Source organism: Mauremys reevesii, linkage group 2 (genome assembly GCF_016161935.1).
Source record: "Mauremys reevesii isolate NIE-2019 linkage group 2, ASM1616193v1, whole genome shotgun sequence".
Taxonomy (NCBI): Eukaryota; Metazoa; Chordata; order Testudines; family Geoemydidae; genus Mauremys; species Mauremys reevesii.
This window is the reverse complement of record NC_052624.1, coordinates 76,733,862-76,752,388: the sequence shown is the minus strand read 5'-3', so window position 1 is coordinate 76,752,388 and position 18,527 is coordinate 76,733,862. Positions and strand designations below refer to the sequence as shown.

The following is an 18,527-nucleotide window of genomic DNA, read 5'->3' as shown; positions in this document are numbered from 1 at the left end:
ACATCCAAGTCAGTGCAATTATCTTCATCAGACCTACCCTAATAGGATTGCGTAGCTAACATAAAAGTATTTCACATCCAGGGAAGTTGGCTCTGACAGAGATGAAAGTTGTATATCAATAGAAAACAAATTGACTTGAGGCCACATGACCTAGAAGTATAGATTTTGATCTTATTACCATCAGAAAACCATTTAAAATTAGGAGAATTACATTTTCATGATATGCAAGAAAGAGTCAAATATCTCAGTACATGTGTGAAAGTATCAGACATACAACTATGGAGTGTTCATTTTAATAGGTCTGTTACTATCATTTCAGTTAACAAAAAGATCCATTAATACAGGACTATTGTTCTGAAGAACCACCAAATGGTAATCAGAGTTAATGCTAAATGAAAAGAATACACAATCGTTCATCTTCATAAACTACTAATCAGTAATGCCTGTTTCATGGCAAATGCTTTCTTACCAGCGTCTGAAAATAATTTAATTGAGATTCTTTATAAAATGAACATGTTGTAATCTCATTTTATAGTATACATTTCCAAATAACTAGCTTTGTGATTAGTCCTATGGAAAAAATCAAACATCACACTATATAATAAACAAAATGTAGATTAATTTCCTAGTAAATGCTGTGAACAGTGTATAATAAGCTGTGTTTGAAAAAAAAGATATGCCTTTGGAAATGATTAACTATTCTACTACAAGGACAAAAATGGTTAACAAGCATAAGGAATGACACACTAAGAATTAAGTATACTAATATACCAGGCACACCTTCTCTTGAAAAGCTGCAGATCAAGACTACATTTAGCATCAGGATACCTACTCTTAAAGATCTGTTTCATATAATTTTGATATAATGTCCAGCTGGTTATATTTCAACCAGATCTAGCATAAACTGGAGTGATGCTCTGTATTCTGTCTCACTAGACAACTGTTGAATATTCCATATGAAATGAAGAGGAAAAGGGGAAACAATTTTTCATTGTGTAAAGCAATCAGTGTTGATGACCAAGTACAGATAATAGATACTATCTATTGAGTAATACATTGTAGAGTGCAAATACAGTAAGATTTTAAATACTTTAAAAGCATGTTCACGTGCTAATGCTCAATTCATCTTCTTTTCTCCATGTGTTTCCTCCTTCAGTGACTCGGCTGCAAATTTAATTTGCTGTGAGGAAAAAAAAATGGTGTCACTTGTTGCAGCATAGTTTAAATGAAGCAAACAAAACAATGGAATCCGAAGGTAGAACTGAAAAAAAGTATCACTTTGAATCTAATCAAATAATGTTTAAAATGACAAAAAATAATTTAAAATTAATTCAAACATTCCTTTGTAAAAAAATTTAAAACACACTGAGCTTACAGCATGCCTGAATTTTACAAGTGAGAGACTGGAACATACAGTTTTTATTTGGTAACTGCCTGTCTTACCAGATCTAAACAATCGCTCTGTAAGGCTGAAAGTGTCTCTTCTCTCACCAAGAGAAGTTGGTCCAATAAAAGATATTACCCCATCCACCTTGTCTTTCTCACCAAAAGACATAGAGAATGACAGTTCAGCTTATATGTTAATTGTTTGCATGGTGAACAATAGATATACAGGTCTATAGACCTAAGCAAACTCCTTCAAATGGAGTTACTGAGACCTAGAGGTACCGCATGTGGAAGATTAGTAAGGTTGCAAGTTACAACACTGGAAGAGTATATCAAATTAAATCTATTCTTTTAATAACTGGCCATGTTTTCAAAAGGACTGTGAGGAGTTAAATAAAATTTTAATATTTACTTGCCTTTTATAATTTCACTGATGTTTTGAACTAGCATTGCAGATTAACTTCTCTTTGCTATAAAGTCTATGAAAAAATATTTCATGGATGTATTGATAAATCACACATCTATAAAACGATATATTTTTTAATTTTAGAGGTTTTTATTCTTGGAGAACGCATTATCTTTTTAGGGTGTCAATTTATGGCCTTTCTTTGCAAAATTAAAATAGGGAGCGAAGCTGTCTAATAGAACCTCTTTCCATTTAAACTAATTAATTAAAAAAAAGCTGTCTCTCAACTGCACCTACCTTTTTTGGAAAGTAGGTCTTAGATCTATTGTGGTCCCTATATTTAATAACAAGGTTTCAACCTGCTCACATATCTATAATAAATAATAGTTAAAACCTTGTTATGTACCACACCATAATATTTACTTCGCCCATAGTATTTCTGGCATTCTGTATAGTTAAAATGAGGAATAACACAGTAACTAGGCACTGCAAGTGTACCTACATTTCAACATTTGTTGCCCATTTTACAACTCATGCGTGTTCTGTTTTCTGTAGTATGGTAAAGAGATTGTGTTGCTTGAAAGCTTGTCAGTTCAACTGATTAAAGTCACTATTTTCAGGGAATTGCCAAGCTAGCACCTCTGCCTGCTGATAGCTCAGAACCCTGGGAATCCGTACACTAAACTACCAGCAGGGATGTTGCTAACAAGACCCAACTGTGCTCCTAGTTCTCCTCCTCCCATGAACAAGCCTGGCTCTTGCATCCTGACTCTATGCTGGCTTTGATTGCCTATTTGTTCACTTCTCCCACAAATGCCTTTCTTCTTTCTTCCATGTAACCTCTACCCCATGGAACCTCCCTCCCTAAACTAACCCGTAAAACCACCTCCCATCCTCCTTGGAACTCCTCGTCAATACTCACTTCTACTTGACTACAGGAATCTTTCAACTAATAATGGCTAGGCAGAGGGCCAACAGAGATTACGGATATTTTATTTATATTAATATTTTAATGGCATGACCAGATACAATCTAAATGTGCACACAACTAACCTATGTAGCCTGGCATTCCGATCACTGTTACCAGAAGTCCCTTAGTTCTACCTCTACTTCTGCCTGCATGCGTTATAGCTGATGACCGTGTTGTTTGTGTTTACGTAGCCATCGTATCCTATGAACAGAGGCCAGAGAGCATGCTGATATCAGGGTTGTAACCAGAGGGGTATCTTTGGACCTGCATAATTCATGAAGAAATCTCTCACATTTAGGAATCCAAACATGAAGCCTTGGTAGCACAGAGTCAAAAACTTATTTCTTTTCCTTTTATTTTGATAGTTATGTGATGCTTCTTCCTGGGCCATATTTTCAGGTACGTAAAATGGTGACCATGAAGAAGAATTGTAACAAAGTAATCTTAGATAGGATGGAAAAATTAAATTCTTGGAACATATTCATATATTCTTTGTCATTACATGCTCCATTTAAAAAATGTGAATGGAATTTGCCTGTAGACTGAGCATCTGACTCCTGGCCAGGTAGTCTGAAGGTATTAAAGAGGAAATAGCAAGCCTCACTGAATATAAATTTTACTGTACTGAAGTGTCCTGAATATTGTACTGTATGTTTTTCTTGTAAAATTATTGAAGTTAATCTTTTAAAAAAAGATTATTTCTAGTGACAGGCTTTTGAGAGACCCTAGTGCTCAATGCATCACTATCATTGGAGGGCTCCCAATGTCCCTTGGAAGAGAGAGTTAAACTTCATTTTATTCAGTTCCTTTTCTTTGCCAGGCAATCTGCTGCTAAAATAGATGAATTTACTCCCTTGTAAAAATAAAATCTGGAAAGAGGGCAGTGGTGGTGATTTATGTTATTTCTACAGTTAAGGTTTTGTCTCCATTACCAGAGAGGGCTCAATGTGAAGCAAGGATGCCAGGCATCAAAAATATCTGCTAGGAGAAGTTGAAGTCATTATGTGAAGCTTCTCAGTAACAAGACTGTATGCTCAATCAAGGGCCTGTGGAAGCAGAAGATGACTGGATGAAGCTGAGCCAAAGGAACCGTTCAAGTACCACCTGCAGTTAACAGGCAAAGGTCTCACAATATTAGAAAAAATAGAATTTGTGCACGTATACTAAGGCAGTGAATATTGAGAATAAATTCCATAAAGATACACTGAAACAAGTAAGAAATAACTAGCTATTCTTTGGAGAGAAAGGGGATTGAAAGATATAGCCAAAGCAAAGAGAACAGATTGTGATGGACCTAAACGTGAGGAGGAAGGGGAGGGGAGAAGCTAGTTATACTGAGTGGCATTTTTAGAATTCAAGAGTTCACAGCCTTGAACTTAGCATGACTTAATTCTAGACAATTCTACATACAGGGAAAGAGAGAGATCTGAACGTTAAAATATGGAAAGCAATCCCACGAGAAAATAACTTTTACACAATCTCTAAAAGATTACCTAGCCATGCACTTCCCTAATCGTTCAATGAGTGTTTTGAAAATGCCGGTGTCCTAAAGTTTAAGTTGCTTTCCTATTTTTTTTTTAAAAACAGTGTTTGATTTTATCAAATATGTATAGAGTGGTATAAAGACAGGTGAACATATAACTAAGCGTATAACAGTACTGTCACAAAAACTGGAAATGAATAAACTGCATGTGTCTATAAAAAGCACAATGTAAAAATTTCTGCTCAAAGCTGTGGGGGCATCAGTTGAAAATGAAAGAGGAGAGATGAGACCTAGGTGTGTTAGTTGATAACAAGATGACTATGAGCCACCAATGTGATACGATTGTGAAAAAGGAAATGCAATCCTAGGATGCAGAAGGCAAGATATTTCCAGTAGAGATAGGGAAATGCTAGTGCCGCAGTAGAAGGCACTGATAAGACCTAATTTGGAATATTGTGTACAGTTCTGGTTATCCATGTTCAGCAAAGAGGAATTCAGGTGCAGGATGATCAGGGGAATGGAGAGTCTGATTACGAGCGAAGACTAAAACTTGTTTGTTTAACCTAGCAAAACAAAGGCTGAGAGGAGATATGATTGCTCTCTATAAATACATACGGGGGAGGAAGGGGGTAAAGACTATGGAGGGAGAAGAACTATTTAAACTAAACAACTATGTTGGCACAAGAACAACTGATTGTGATCACGGGTGGGAAGGAAACAATTTACTTAATCTTAAAACAGAGCTTGATACATTTATAAGCTATTGTATGATGGATTTGCCTACAGTGGTAGAGGGCTGGGCTGGCCCTGGAGCTTCCTTCTGGTTCATGTATTATGTTCCTAAAATCTCATTCTTCAGGGCTTCAGCCCATCAACTGTAGGGTTCAGGAAGGGAACCCATGAGGCGTTCTGAATTTTTTTTTTGGTCTTCTTTCTCTGAAGCTTTAGAGATGGCCACTGTGCCCTGGGACACTGGACAGGGTGGCCTGGTGCTCTGAGGTGGCACTGAGTATTCTCTGTCTCAGATGCTTGGCTGGTGTGTCTTGCTCATGTGCTTGGAATCTAACTGATCACGATCGCAATATTCGCGATCCAGAAGGAATTTCCCCCCCATGTCAGATTGGCATGTATCTTGGGGTTTTTCCACCTTCCTTTGCACAACATGGGGCATAGATCACTTGCTAGGATCATCTGGATACAGCTCATGAAATCAATGCCTGCAGTGCAGGGTCTTCGGGCATTGGTACATCTCAGTCTCTCCCACTTTGCCTGTGGCACACAATAGTCTCCAGAGGGCTGTAATACTTTGTTCTAATTTTGGTTGCTGAGTTTAGTGTGTGTGTGCTGGTGGTGTTTAGTAGCCTGTGATATACAGGAGGTCAGATTAGATGATCTGGAGGTCCCGTCTGGCCTTAAACTCTATGCCACTGAAATTTTAGTTCACATTCTATCCAACGAAACTGGGATGCCAGGATTTATTTAATACAGAAGAACATTCAAACTTTGCCTCTTCTCTTTGCCTGCCTGTGGTCCAAATATGCTTAGCATGATATAAGCTAACTACAGTATATGTATTTTTTTAAATTTCTATCTGCATTTCCATCCAACCTATAAGCAAAATAAAATTAGTTTGCTGTACAAATATGTATTTGTTTTTCCCTAGCAACAATGAAAGAAAGACCATAGCTGAATGATGGGATTCAGAGTCCCCTTCTGTATCCTTGCTGATTCATTTATTGAAATAAATGCCTGATTAAAACTAAAGGCAACTTAATTAAAGTGACTTCTACCTCTAATGTAAAAGCATCAGAAAGATACAGAGAACAGCAATTCTACCCAATTCATGATGCACCAAACTGAAAACGAATTCACTTACACTGGAGTGATTTTCTTAAATTCTCTGCATTATTGACTCTAGTTTCTCTGATGAAAAAAAATATCCAGAAGTCTTTGTGCAGTTCTGGACCTGTACATCCTAAACTTAGCTTAATGCAAAACTAATTTCAAAATGGGGACTTCAGCTCTTCTGATCTAAGATACAGTACCATCTCTGCCACCAGCTCTTTATATATTCCATAGATATCAGGGCTGCTTAACTTCAATTCCAATACTTCCTGTGGATTTACAGGGAGATGGCTGAGGGCACACTGAAGAGAGTTAAGTTCAATGATGCTCTGGTAAAGCCAGAGAGACCTCTCAGCTGATGTTGACTGGCTGAGGGAATAAGGCAGAGAAAAGGTACTGGGAGCTAAGGCTCTTGCTGAAACACTGTGGGCACCAGGAACTGGTCACTGTGGCAGCTTGCCGGGGGTCCTACATGGCACATATTTGTTCCCCTGCTGACCTGAGACATGCTACTGAAGAAGGAACTGAGACAGCGCAGGAACTATGCTGGGGGGAAATTAATTCAGGTATCTATTGGTTATAAACCCCCCAAACAAAACTGCAGAAAGTGCTTGGGGGAGACAAGGTGATGGATGCAAGAAAAGGAGCCTTTTGACTCATATGGGTTTCCTCAAAGTGTTCCCCAAACACCCTCTCCCTGCCAGATGGAGACCAACCTGCAACAGAGGCAGAAGATGGAAAAAAATCCAGAGGAAAAGAGCCCTCAAAGAGCTACTGAGGAAACCTCTGCCTCTGAGCATGGCCACAGGAGACAGGGGGGCAATGTCAATAAAGTTCACTGAGTTCACCTACAGAGAGCACAGGCAGGCAGACTGCACAGGAGGTGAATGGGGAGGAACTTCTTGCCCATTTCTGAGACTTGGAAAACATGGAAAAATCCAGCAGTTCCAAATCTGACTAACCAGCAGATCCCTATGATTAAGAAAATCACATTATGCTTGATAAAACTTAAAAATCATGAGCTTTTAAAATGTAACTCTGCTCAAATAGTTAATAGCTGCTAATCTGATGGCTGTTAAATGGACTATCTGAAATACCTTGATGGTTTTCAGTTTCAGTTCTGTGATCCTGATACTTAATTACAGCCCCAAAACCACAGCCCATCTTAGCTTTGTTGTTTGCAGCGTTGCAGCCATGCTGGTTCCAGGATATAAGAAAGTCAAGGTAGGTGAGGTAAAATCTTTTATTGGAGCAACTTTCAAGTTGGCCCAATCAAAAATATTACTTCATCTACCTCGTCTCTCTCTCTCAGCTTTGTTGGCAGTCTCAACAGAGAAGCCAATGATCAGTGTGAAGGCCCAACTTCCCTCTCAATCATAGACATAGTCCTTCCAGAAAGGGTGAGAGAGGAAGTTTGCAGTACTTCAGCCTGTACTGTAACTGTTGTATGGATAAAGAAAGTACTTAAGTCCTGGAGACTGCTAATTTGGCACACTTCTCAAGCATTACATTTCCATGAATATTTTAAAGGAAAACATATAAATAGACCAAGTTTATCACTCCATGGAACCATCATTGAAGGTGCGATACTCTGCTATGTAATCTTTCCCTTCCTTCTCTACTCAGCAAAGATCCAAGAATTTTGTGGCTAAATCTAAAAACGTTAAAAATTGTATTTAATTAAATTACAGACAGAAATGCTGACACGGACAAAAAGAGTCTGGAGTTTTAAATAACGCTGTAATGTTTAATTTTCCTCTAGCCACAAATCAATTTTTTCTTTAGGCCAACTGAAAAGGCTGGGGGTAGGGGAATTGATTGGCTTGCAAGATTATTTTTGTACTAAAAAAATCCTTCTCTCCTCCAGGGTCACTAATTGACTCACTAATAATCTTGCGAACTTGAATTAACCACCTTCCCCCTCAAAAAAGTGTGAAAGTGCGGAGATCAGCATACTTCCAGTATCTGTTTGCAATCATCATCATACGGACATAAAAATCTTGATGCTTTTAGGCAAAAGGTGCCAATTGTATTTGATTATAGCTGACTCTGAAAGAAGGGGCTTTTAAATTGTGTAATTTAATACTACAAACAATACAGTAAGTTGGCAAAAGGGAGACAGTTACAGATATAAGCAAATACAAAGAAAGGCACAATTACATTATAAACCTGGATTAAAGGAAAAAAATTGAGCTGCAGGGCATTTTATTACAGCAGTGTCCAGACTTTACCCACTAAAGGCTTCATTCGAAACCTACCTTTAATTTGCATGTTATGAATGGATTGCAGCCATCTTTATCTTTTATATCAAACACATACTAGAAACAACAGGTCCCAATGTGCAAACTCCGTATCATGCTGTAAAGCAGCATATTCTGATCAAGATGGAATACAATGGGATCTGTAGTCTCATTAGACCACCACTATAGAGCTCTATGTGCTATACTTTGACTAATTCTGCATTACAAATACAGGAAATCTGTGACCTTTGTATAATGGGCTTCTATTTTTGTTGATGTTCACATCACACATTTTTCACACAATGAGTATGTTCTGATAAACCATTCTCAGTGTTTGTGTGGTTTTACGAACCAAAGCTGCAAATTTTCTTCAGAATGTTTAGATGCATTTTGTATGTATTACCTCTTTTTTCGACTTGCACATAATGATATTGCCCTTGTGCATTTGTTGAGCTCTATGCCATAGCTATGTTATGCCTCATAGTAACATTACATTTTCCAATTTTCTTTTCGCTCTTATGTTCATAACCTATACTGTAGTCAGATTTCCTACAGTTATTGCTACCGGGTCTTACACATTTAAACAGAGAAAAAGGGGCCCTCTACAACAGTTCAGCAGAAGATAAAATTACCTGAAATAGCTAGAAAGAAGAAAATCAAACTGCTGAGCTGAAACGAGACTTCATTGATGCACCAAGTTAATATTTTTCAACACAAAACCACATATACAAATGACTTTATTGGTGTGTTTTGTAACAACAACAGACCCTAGTGAAAATGTCCCTGCAATGGTGACTATCAGAGAGCATTTTCTGGAATTCATTGACATTGATGATACTACAGGAGTTGGTGTGACAAATGTGCTTCTTAAAAAGCTGGAAGATACAGGAATTGCGATAGCTGACATGAAAGATCAGGGCTATGATAATGGTGCCAACATGAGAGGAAAGAACAGAGGAGTGCAGACACAGGTCCGAGAGTTAAACCCTCAAGCTTTTTTTGTCCCAGGCAGTTCCCATTCATTGAACTTGGTGGTCAGTGATACAGCATCAGCTTCTAGTGAGGCTGCTGAATTTTTTAATGTAATTCAAAGCATCTATGTATTTTTCTCTGCATCATCTCATTGATGGCAAATTTTGAAGCAACATCTGGGAACATCCTCTCTGACACCGAAACCACTGAGTGCCACACGATGGGAAAGTCAAGTGGAGGCGATAAAGCGTATCAAACACCAAACTGGGAAGCTAGATGATGCCATAGTTGCCATTATGGAGGATAAAGCTATGACAGGAACTGTCCTTGTGAGAACAGTGGCAGAGGGAAATGGAATCACCGGAAACATACATAACTTCACATTTCTGTGTGGCCTAGTGTTGTGCCATGACATACTGTTTGAAATAAATGTTGTAAGCAAGAGACTCCAAGGTGTTGATCTTGATCTGGAGCAATGGAACAACTGGACAAAGCAAAGTCATATCTACAGTCTTACCGGTCAGATGAAGGATTTCAAAACGTTCTGAAGAGTGTACAGAAGTTGGCAGAGGAACTTCACATTGAAGCTATTTTCCCACCCATTCAAGAATGCAAGAGCCACTGAAGAAGACGACATTTTGATTACGAGGTATGGGATAATCCCATAAGAGACCCCAAACAACAATTCAAAGTTGAATTCTTTAACCAGGTGCTAGATTGTGTAATAATCAGTTGAAGAACGTTTCATGCACCTCAAGGAACACAGCAGTATATTTTGGATGTTGTAGCTGAAGAGTATGCTTGTGTTCATTTTGGATAAAATGTGATTTACAAGGTACTTATGCACAAAGAAGCATGCTATGCGCTCATCATTCTAGAAAAGGCCAAGGGGAGGGAGGTGAGCTCAACATGTGGAGTGGAGAAGTATAAGCATGTGATGAACAAATCCATATATAGAAAGGTTAAATATGATTGGTTAGAGGTTTGTGTTATGTAATTTGTTATGTATGTGCCATGTGCTATAAAATAGCAATGGGAGAAGCTCCTTGCTGGAGGTACTCTGCCTGATTTTTGTACCAGGGGCTCTCCCTTTGTGCACATTGAATAAAGCCTTGTTGAACTGAATTGAATTGAATTGAATCCCAATGATTCTGCCCAGCATCTGACTCATTGGGAACCACAAAATCCCAACATATCATATTCCAAAACTCCTCACTATACCTGAAGAAGACCTACACCAGCAATGCAGGGCACTAGAGACAGTATTGACACATGATGACATGCGCGATATTGATGCGAGTGATTTAGGTGATGAACTGAAAGCCCTTTCAAGATACATTTCAGCAGGATCAACTCCAAAGGCTGTTCTAGAATATATGTGCACAAATAAGATGACCACTCTCTTTCCAAATGCTTTTGTTGCTCTGTGCATACATCTAACACTTCCTGTAACAGTTGCCAGTGGAAAACGCAGCTTCTCCAAGCTGAAGTTAATAAAAACACATCTATGCTCCACAATGACACAGGAGAGGCTGGTCGGCCTTGCAACCATCTCAATAGAGCATGAGCTGGCCCAAACTGTGGACCTTCAGGAAGCAGTTCAAATCTTTGCAATCAAGAAGGCACAGAAAGCACCACTTTGATTATTCAAACAGATAAAAATGTCAGTGTTTACTATGCAGACAAGAAAAGTTACATTTGCTGTTCAGGCGTTTGAAAAGTTAAATGTCACTTAAAATTTGTGACCAACACCTACAAAATCTCCACCAAGCATTCTCAAAACTACAATACCCACACGAGGAAATAAGGAAACAGATCAACAGAGCCAGACGTGTACCCAGAAGCCTCCTACTGCAAGACAAATCCAAGAAAGAAACCAACAGGACTCCACTGGCCATCACATACAGTCCCCAGCTAAAACCCCTCCAACGCATCATCAGGGATCTACAACCCATCCTGGACAATGATCCCACACTTTCACAGGCCTTGGGTGGCAGGCCAGTGCTCGCCCACAGACAACCTGCCAACCTGAAGCATATTCTCACCAGTAACTGCACACTGCACCATAGTAACTCTAGCTCAGGAACCAATCCATGCAACAAACCTCGATGTCAACTCTGCCCACATATCTACACCAGCGACATCATCACAGGACCTAACCAGATCAGCCACACCATCACCGGTTCATTCACCTGCACGTCCACCAATGTAATATATGTCATCATATGCCAGCAATGCCCGTCTGCTATGTACATCGGCCAAACTGGACAGTCTCTACGGAAAAGGATAAATGGACACAAATCAGACATTAGGAATGGCAATATACAAAAACCTGTAGGAGAACACTTCAACCTCCCTGGCCACACAATAGCAGATCTTAAGGTGGCCATCCTGCAGCAAAAAAACTTCAGGACCAGACTTCAAAGAGAAACTGCTGAGCTTCAGTTCATCTGCAAATTTGACACCATCAGCTCAGCATTAAACAAAGACTGTGAATGGCTTGCCAACTACAGAACCAGTTTCTCCTCCCTTGGTTTTCACATCTCAGCTGCTAGAAGAGGGCCTCATCCTCCCTGATTGAACTAACCTTGTTATCTCTAGCCTGCTTCTTGCTTGCTTATATATATCTGCCCCTGGAAATTTCCACTACTTGCATCTGACAAAGTGGGTATTCACCCACGAAAGCTCATGCTCCAAAACGTCTGTTAGTCTATAAGGTGCCACAAGACTCTTTGCTGCTTTTAAAATTTCTGAACAAGGCATTTTAAATCGTTAGTTCTCCTTTATTGGGTAGGTAGCAGAGCAGTACCATGAGAGGAGAAGAACGGGAAGAAGGCAGAATCGAGACCTTTCAAAGTTTTGGCCCAAGCGAGGGGTCGTGGGGGCGTCATTTGAGCTCCTCGCCTCAGGTGCCAAAATGTTGTTGGCCAGCCCTGCAAAGGTGACATTTATAAATTCCTAGACCTGTACACCAAGTCAAAACCCAGTCATAGGCGCCAGGTTATATGGGCTCCAGGTGCCCCAGCACCAGGAATATTCAGGGCTGGGGGCTGTGCTCCACCAATATCTGGAGCTGGATTTCTCCCCTGGCCCTGCCTGGAGTTGGCACCAGCCCCTGCCACCACCACTACTCCCCACCCCGGAGCATCCCTCCTCCCACCCAGTAGCGTAGTGGGGAGGAAGAGGGGAAGCGGCCGCTCCCCTCTGAGCACATTTCCAAAATTGACATCTTTCCAAGCAGCCAGCACTGGGCTCCGGACTCGGAGTCTGGAACCGGGTTTTGCGTGTGGCTGCCAGCTGACTCTCCGCTCCGCACCACCCTTCTGCATCCCCAGCCATGCTCGCTGGCTCTGGGGCTGCAGGCAGCGTCGGCTGGTTGCCGGGCTCCCCGGGGATGAGGAGGAGGAGGCGCCCGCCCGCAGCTGCCTGGCTCCCTGAGCCAGGGTGGCTCTGCCGGGAGGGGAAGGGGCGGCAGCGCAGCCCCCCCCAGTGCGGCGGGGGACTGAGGAGCAGCAGCCCCATTGGTCCCAGGCAGCCCCGTGCAGAGCAAGGCGGCCGCACAGTAGGAAAGGGGGTTCTGAAGCCCAGCTGGTGCCGGTGGAGAAGGAAGGAAAAGGGGAGGGGGGATATTTTTTTCTCATGGTCTCTCTTCAGCGGAGGGGGCTGAGGGAGCAGCAGGACCAGGAGGCAAAGGAGCAACTTTGGGTTATTACCCCCCCCCCCGTACTTACGCCCCCTTAGTGTTACGCCCGGGGCTGTGAAACGGTGCTTAGTGCAGCTTGTGAAGGAAGAGGGGGTAAAGGTGCTTTAAGGTGCCAGTTATGTCTCCTCATCTCACTGCTGAATAGCTGCAGACCCAGTGCTCAGAATTCAGCAATGTTCTCAGAGACTGTACAGTGCTCTATAGGAGTTTTCAATTGCCTGCTAAATGCTTCCGCAATGCCACCTTTTCACTTAGCTATCTCCTGAATAGTGGTGACTGTGGGCACGGGGATGGGGGGAGTGTAGCAGATGCCAATTTGAGGTGAATAGTCTCTTGGCCAGATTCTACTGCGTTTATGGTGCTTCATGCTATGGACTGGAGCAAAGTGGCTGGTGGATAACCAGGAATCTGGTTAATAATTGTTCTCTAAATTCAGCTTTCTGCTTTCTCTCTCTCTGAATTATCACTAATTCAAAATAGTAGTGTGCAAGCTGACTGGATAATGTTAATAGCATAATCTCTTGTTACAGCATTGTAAACCCTACTACCTGATTAGTAATTGGATATGTTGGGTGGCACCTTTTTTTATGTGTTCGCTCCCCCTGCTGTTAGAACCTGGCTACACCACTGGGGAGGGGAGCTTCCTAGACCTGAGCAGCTGGGGCTTGGGTGAATTTTGCCACATGTGATGGCAATCCCCACTCCCCCCCGGTACCCACTATAGGGGAGGCGAGTGGGCTTTCTGGACCTGAGAGGGGCCCTAGGAACATGTGCAGTGACTGGGGGGGGGGGAGAGGAGGGGTCCCTCCCCTGGAGTTTGCTGCTGCCAGTGAGGGGGTGGGGGGGGGAGTCCTCTCTGGCCAGGGGCGGCTCTAGGCACCAGCTAAACAAGCAGGTGCCTAGGGCGGCGAAATTTAGGGGGCGGCGAAATGACGGGCGTGTATGTGCCCGCTTACCGGAAGAGCGGCGGGAGCTCTTCCCCGGCTGCAGAGGACAGTCGGCTCCTCGGCTTGTCCCGCGGTGCACACCAAGAAGCGGCCCCTCCTCTGCAGCCGGGAAGGGCCGCTACCAGCTCCGCCTGGGGTGGGGAGGGGGTTGCTTACCGGGAAAGGCGGGAGCCGGTAGCGCAGCCCTGCCCAGGCTGCAGAGGAGGGGCCGCTTCTCCTCCGCTTGTCCCCGCCGGTGCACTCCGAGAAGCGGCTCCTCCCTCTGCAGCTGGGGAAGGGCCGCGCTACCAGCTCCCGCCGCTCTTCCGCAGTAAGGGCCCCCCCTGGCGGAGCTGGTAGCACGGCCCTGCCCCAGCTGCAGAGGAGGGGCCGCTCCTCAGCTTGTTCGCGCTGCTCTCCTGCGGGCAGCGGCCACCCCCCACCCTCCAGACCAACCGGTAGCCAGCTGCGGGCCGCCTCCCTGGGGGGCTAGGGCGGCGCTGCGCTGCTCGGGGGGCGGGGGCTCGGGCTGCGGTCGGCGCCGCTGGGGGGGGGCGGCGCTCTTCTTTTCTGCCTGGGGCTGCAGAAAAGCTAGAGCCGGCCCTGTCTCTGGCCCTAGCCCTGGGGCAGCCTGTCTGCACCCCAAGTTCCTTATCCCCAGCCCTGCCCCACCCCAGAGCCTGTGCCCCCAGCACCTCAACCCTGAGCCCCAGCCCTGAGCACCCTCCTGCACTGTGAACCCCTCATCCCCAGCCCCACATCAGAGTCCTCACCTGAGGGGAAAAACACGCAATTTAAATTTGGTGGTCAGTTTAGAGCATCATAGAATATCAGGGTTGGAAGGGGCCTCAGGAGGTCATCTAGTCCAACCCCCTGCTCAAAGCAGGACCAATTCCCAACTAAATCATCCCAGCCAGGGCTTTGTCAAGCCTGATCTTAAAAACCTCCAAGGAAGGAGATTCCACCACCTCCCTAGGTAACCCATTCCAGTGCTTCACCACCCTCCTAGTGAAAAAGTTTTTCCTAATATCCAACCTAAACTTCCCCCACTGCAACTTGAGACCATTACTCTTTGTTCTGTCCTCTGCTACCACTGAGAACAGTCTAGATCCATCCTCTTTGGAACCCCCTTTCAGGTAGTTGAAAGCAGCTATCAAATCCATCCTCATTCTTCTCTTCTGCAGAAGAAACAATCCCAGTTCCCTCAGTCTCTCCTCATAAGTCATGTGCTCCATCCCCCTAACCATTTCTGTTGCCCTCCACTGGACTCTTTCCAATTTTTCCACATCCTTCTTGTAATGTGGGGCCCAAAACTGGACACAGTACTCTAGATGAGGCCTCACCAATGTCAAATAGAGGGGAATGATCACGTCCCTTGATCTGCTGGCAATGCCCCTACTTATACAGCCCAAAATGCTGTTAGCCTTCTTGGCAACAAGGGCACACTGTCGACTCATAGCCAGCTTCTCGTCCACTGTAACCCCTAGGTCCTTTTCTGCAGAACTGCTTCCTAGCCATTTGGTCCCTAGTCTGTAACAGTAAATGGGATTCTTCCGTCTTAAGTGCAGGACTCTGTACTTGTCCTTGTTGAACCTCATCAGGTTTCTTTTGGCCCAATCCTCTCATTTGTCTAGGTCCCTCTGTATCCTATCCCTACCCTCCAGCGTATCTACCACTCCTCCCAGTTTAGTGTCATCTGCAAACTTCCTGAGGGTGCAGTCCACGCCATCCTCCAGATCATTAATGAAGATATTGAACAAAACCGGCCCCAGGACCAACCCTTGGGGCACTCGGCTTGAAACCAGCTGCCAACTAGACATGGAGCCATTGATCACTGCCCGTTGAGCCTGACAATCTAGTCAGCTTTCTGTCCACCTTACAGTCCATTCATCCAGCCCATACTTCTTTAACTTGCCATCAAGAATACTGTGGGAGACGGTATCAAAAGCTTTGCTAAATTCAAGGAATAACACATCCACTGCTTTTCCCTCATCCACAGAGCCAGTTTTCTCCTCATAGAAGGCAATTAGGTTAGTCAGGCATGACTTGCCCTTGGTGAATCCATGCTGATGGTTCCTGATCACTTTCCTCTCCTCTAAGTGCTTCAGAATTGATTCCTTGAGGACTTGCTCCATGATTTTTCCAGGGACTGAGGTGAGGCTGACTGGCCTGTATTATACAAACCTGCCGCCTATGAACCCAGTGTCTTAGCTAATTTCTAAAAAACACAGGGGAAATGTCAGATACTCGCCTGTGGAGTTACTATCATGATGCGTCTCTATGGTGGAAATATATGTGACATCAGAAAAGTCCTCTTGCTCTACTGGAGTTAATAGGAGTTATTGGGTGCTTAGCACTTTTGAAAATCAGGATATCTGTTCAGGACCGATATATGGAATTAAGAGCCTAACTATAGGCTCCTATTTTTAAAAAAATTGGTCCCTGAAAAGAAATATGATGCAACAATCACGTAAGCTCAGAGGCTGGGCACAACCTAAACTGGTATGTGCTTTGTCCTGCCACTATTGCTTAGAAGACCAAAAAAATGTGAAGAGCTCAGGGATTTCCACCTGTCTTGCCCTAGGTGGTTCTCAAGAATGAGAACCACCATGTCAGATGGTATCTTTAGGGAAATGAAAACATTAAACAGTATAAATAGAAAAAATAAAAGTTTTAAAATATTCTATTTTAATAAACTGAGACATTCATAGGTGAGCACATTTGTTTTTAAAAAGTATTATTTAATATTGTCAGTGCTAAGCAAATCTATAACAAAAACAGCCTAAGTCTCTCCTTTTACCTTTGAGAGCATGACATTTTTAAAAAGCCATGTTACTATTAAAAGTGGTTTTAATTTAAAATTTCTATTACCGTAGTATTTTTAATATCGCTTTATCATAATAAAGTAGAAGATATGTATTTTAATAACATTTGTTTTAAATTATCTGGTGAACAAGAAATAGCACCATATCCATCTAAAAGTTACAATAGGCAAGGAATCATAAATTAGCAAAGGAAAATATCTATTAGGTCATTCAGTCCTTTCCCCTTCCCTGTGCAAGTTTGTTTCCCATACTATATTTTCCCTAAAGCATAATTTCTAGAACTTTCTGCAGTCTATTTTTTTTTGCCTCTAAAGGGACTATTCAACAACCCCAGGCCCCGGGTCCCGCAGGGGCCCCCACAAGAGTTTTTCGGGGCCTCTGGAGCGGGGTCCTTCACTCGCTCCGGGGCCCCAGAAAACTCTCGCAGGGCCCAGGCCCCCAGAGCTTCTTCTGCTCTGGGTCTTCGGCAGCGGGGGGTCCTTCCGCTCCGGGGCGGAGGGATCGCCCCCCGCCGCCGCGGGTCTTCGGGGCACTTCGGCGGCGGGTCCTGGAGCGGAAGGACCCCCCACCGCCAAATTACCGCCAAAGCGGGGGGCCTCTGCCACCGAAGACCCCAGGTCCCTTGAATCCTCTGGGCGGCCCTGAACAATCTTAAAGCTCTCAGTCAGGAAAACTTTGCCTATTTCTAGTTCTTAGATATTTTGCAAATTTTTGGAAGAAACCTATCTTAAAATTTATAAAATACAGCCAGGGCTTGGCTGCAACGGTTTACAAACCAACAAATAGCACATCAAACACCATTCCGCCATTTCATCCAAGACACCTTCTACAAGGTGAGTTCCCACACTGCCAAGAGACTTCTAATCCTCAACTTGGAAAGACTACTCCCTCAACAGATAAGAGGTCATTTAGTCCCTCTCAACTAAATGCTGCCGTACTCAGTCCTAATCAGATACAGTCAGTTTATTCAAATTGGCTGTGGTGTCTTTATGATGTGGTCTGCATATACACAAGGGGCACATCTGCGGGTTACCAAACTTCCCCTTTTCATTTAAAGCATACAGTCAGATATGAATGGTATTCTTAGAGGAATATAGCATGGTGACTAAAAAGAATGTATGAGAGAGAGAGAGAACAAACTTTGAATTGGCCTGCAGAGCAATTTTAAAAATAAGATAAAATATGTGAACTTTGCAGTTTAAAACTGTTTCTTTGAAATGGCAAAAATTACAGATGCTAACGTAGTTCTAAACTATAGTATGATAAATATGTATGAAATGAATAGCACGTAATTTTTAAATATAATTTAAAATGACCAGTCTAAGGGTGAAATCCTGGCCCCATTAAAGTCAATGGCAAAACTCCCATTGACATCAATCCAGCCAGAATTTCACCCTGTTTACAAGGTTATATTAGGACAAAACATTTTGTGCATGTTTTCCAATAAAATGGAGTGAGGAAAACCTCTTTTGCAATAGGCTGCTAGCTTCTTTTGTTTGGAAGCTATGCAAGTGAAAGGATTTAGTGTTTTATTTATATTTGTAAAGCTCCTGTCTGCCTGAATCTTTCTAGAACTATAAAGTACTTTTGTTAGTTACTTGAATAAGGCAAAGTGCAGTAATGGAATGCCCTAGATACAAATACTGTTACTTGATGTGCCTCTTTCAGTGCTATTTCTCCACTGCCACTATGCTCTCTCTGTCTAGCACCAGCCACTATTTTGCAAAGTTTTAGCATCTTGTGAAATTATGTTCTAGGGAAGACAGTGTTA

At 42.9% G+C, this 18,527-nt stretch overlaps 1 protein-coding gene across 2 annotated transcripts in view; it reads right to left on the bottom strand.

Moving 5' to 3' along the window:
- Window positions 1-252: 252 nt before the first annotated feature.
- ANO10 (anoctamin 10) overlaps window positions 253-18,527 on the bottom strand; it is a 240,049-nt gene continuing 221,774 nt past the window's right edge. For both annotated transcript variants that reach the window (XM_039527911.1, XM_039527913.1), the window contains exon 13: window positions 253-1,180. In XM_039527911.1, the coding sequence (XP_039383845.1) occupies window positions 1,118-1,180 (63 nt within the window). In that variant the 3' untranslated portion in view covers window positions 253-1,117. The remainder of the gene's footprint in view (window positions 1,181-18,527) is intronic.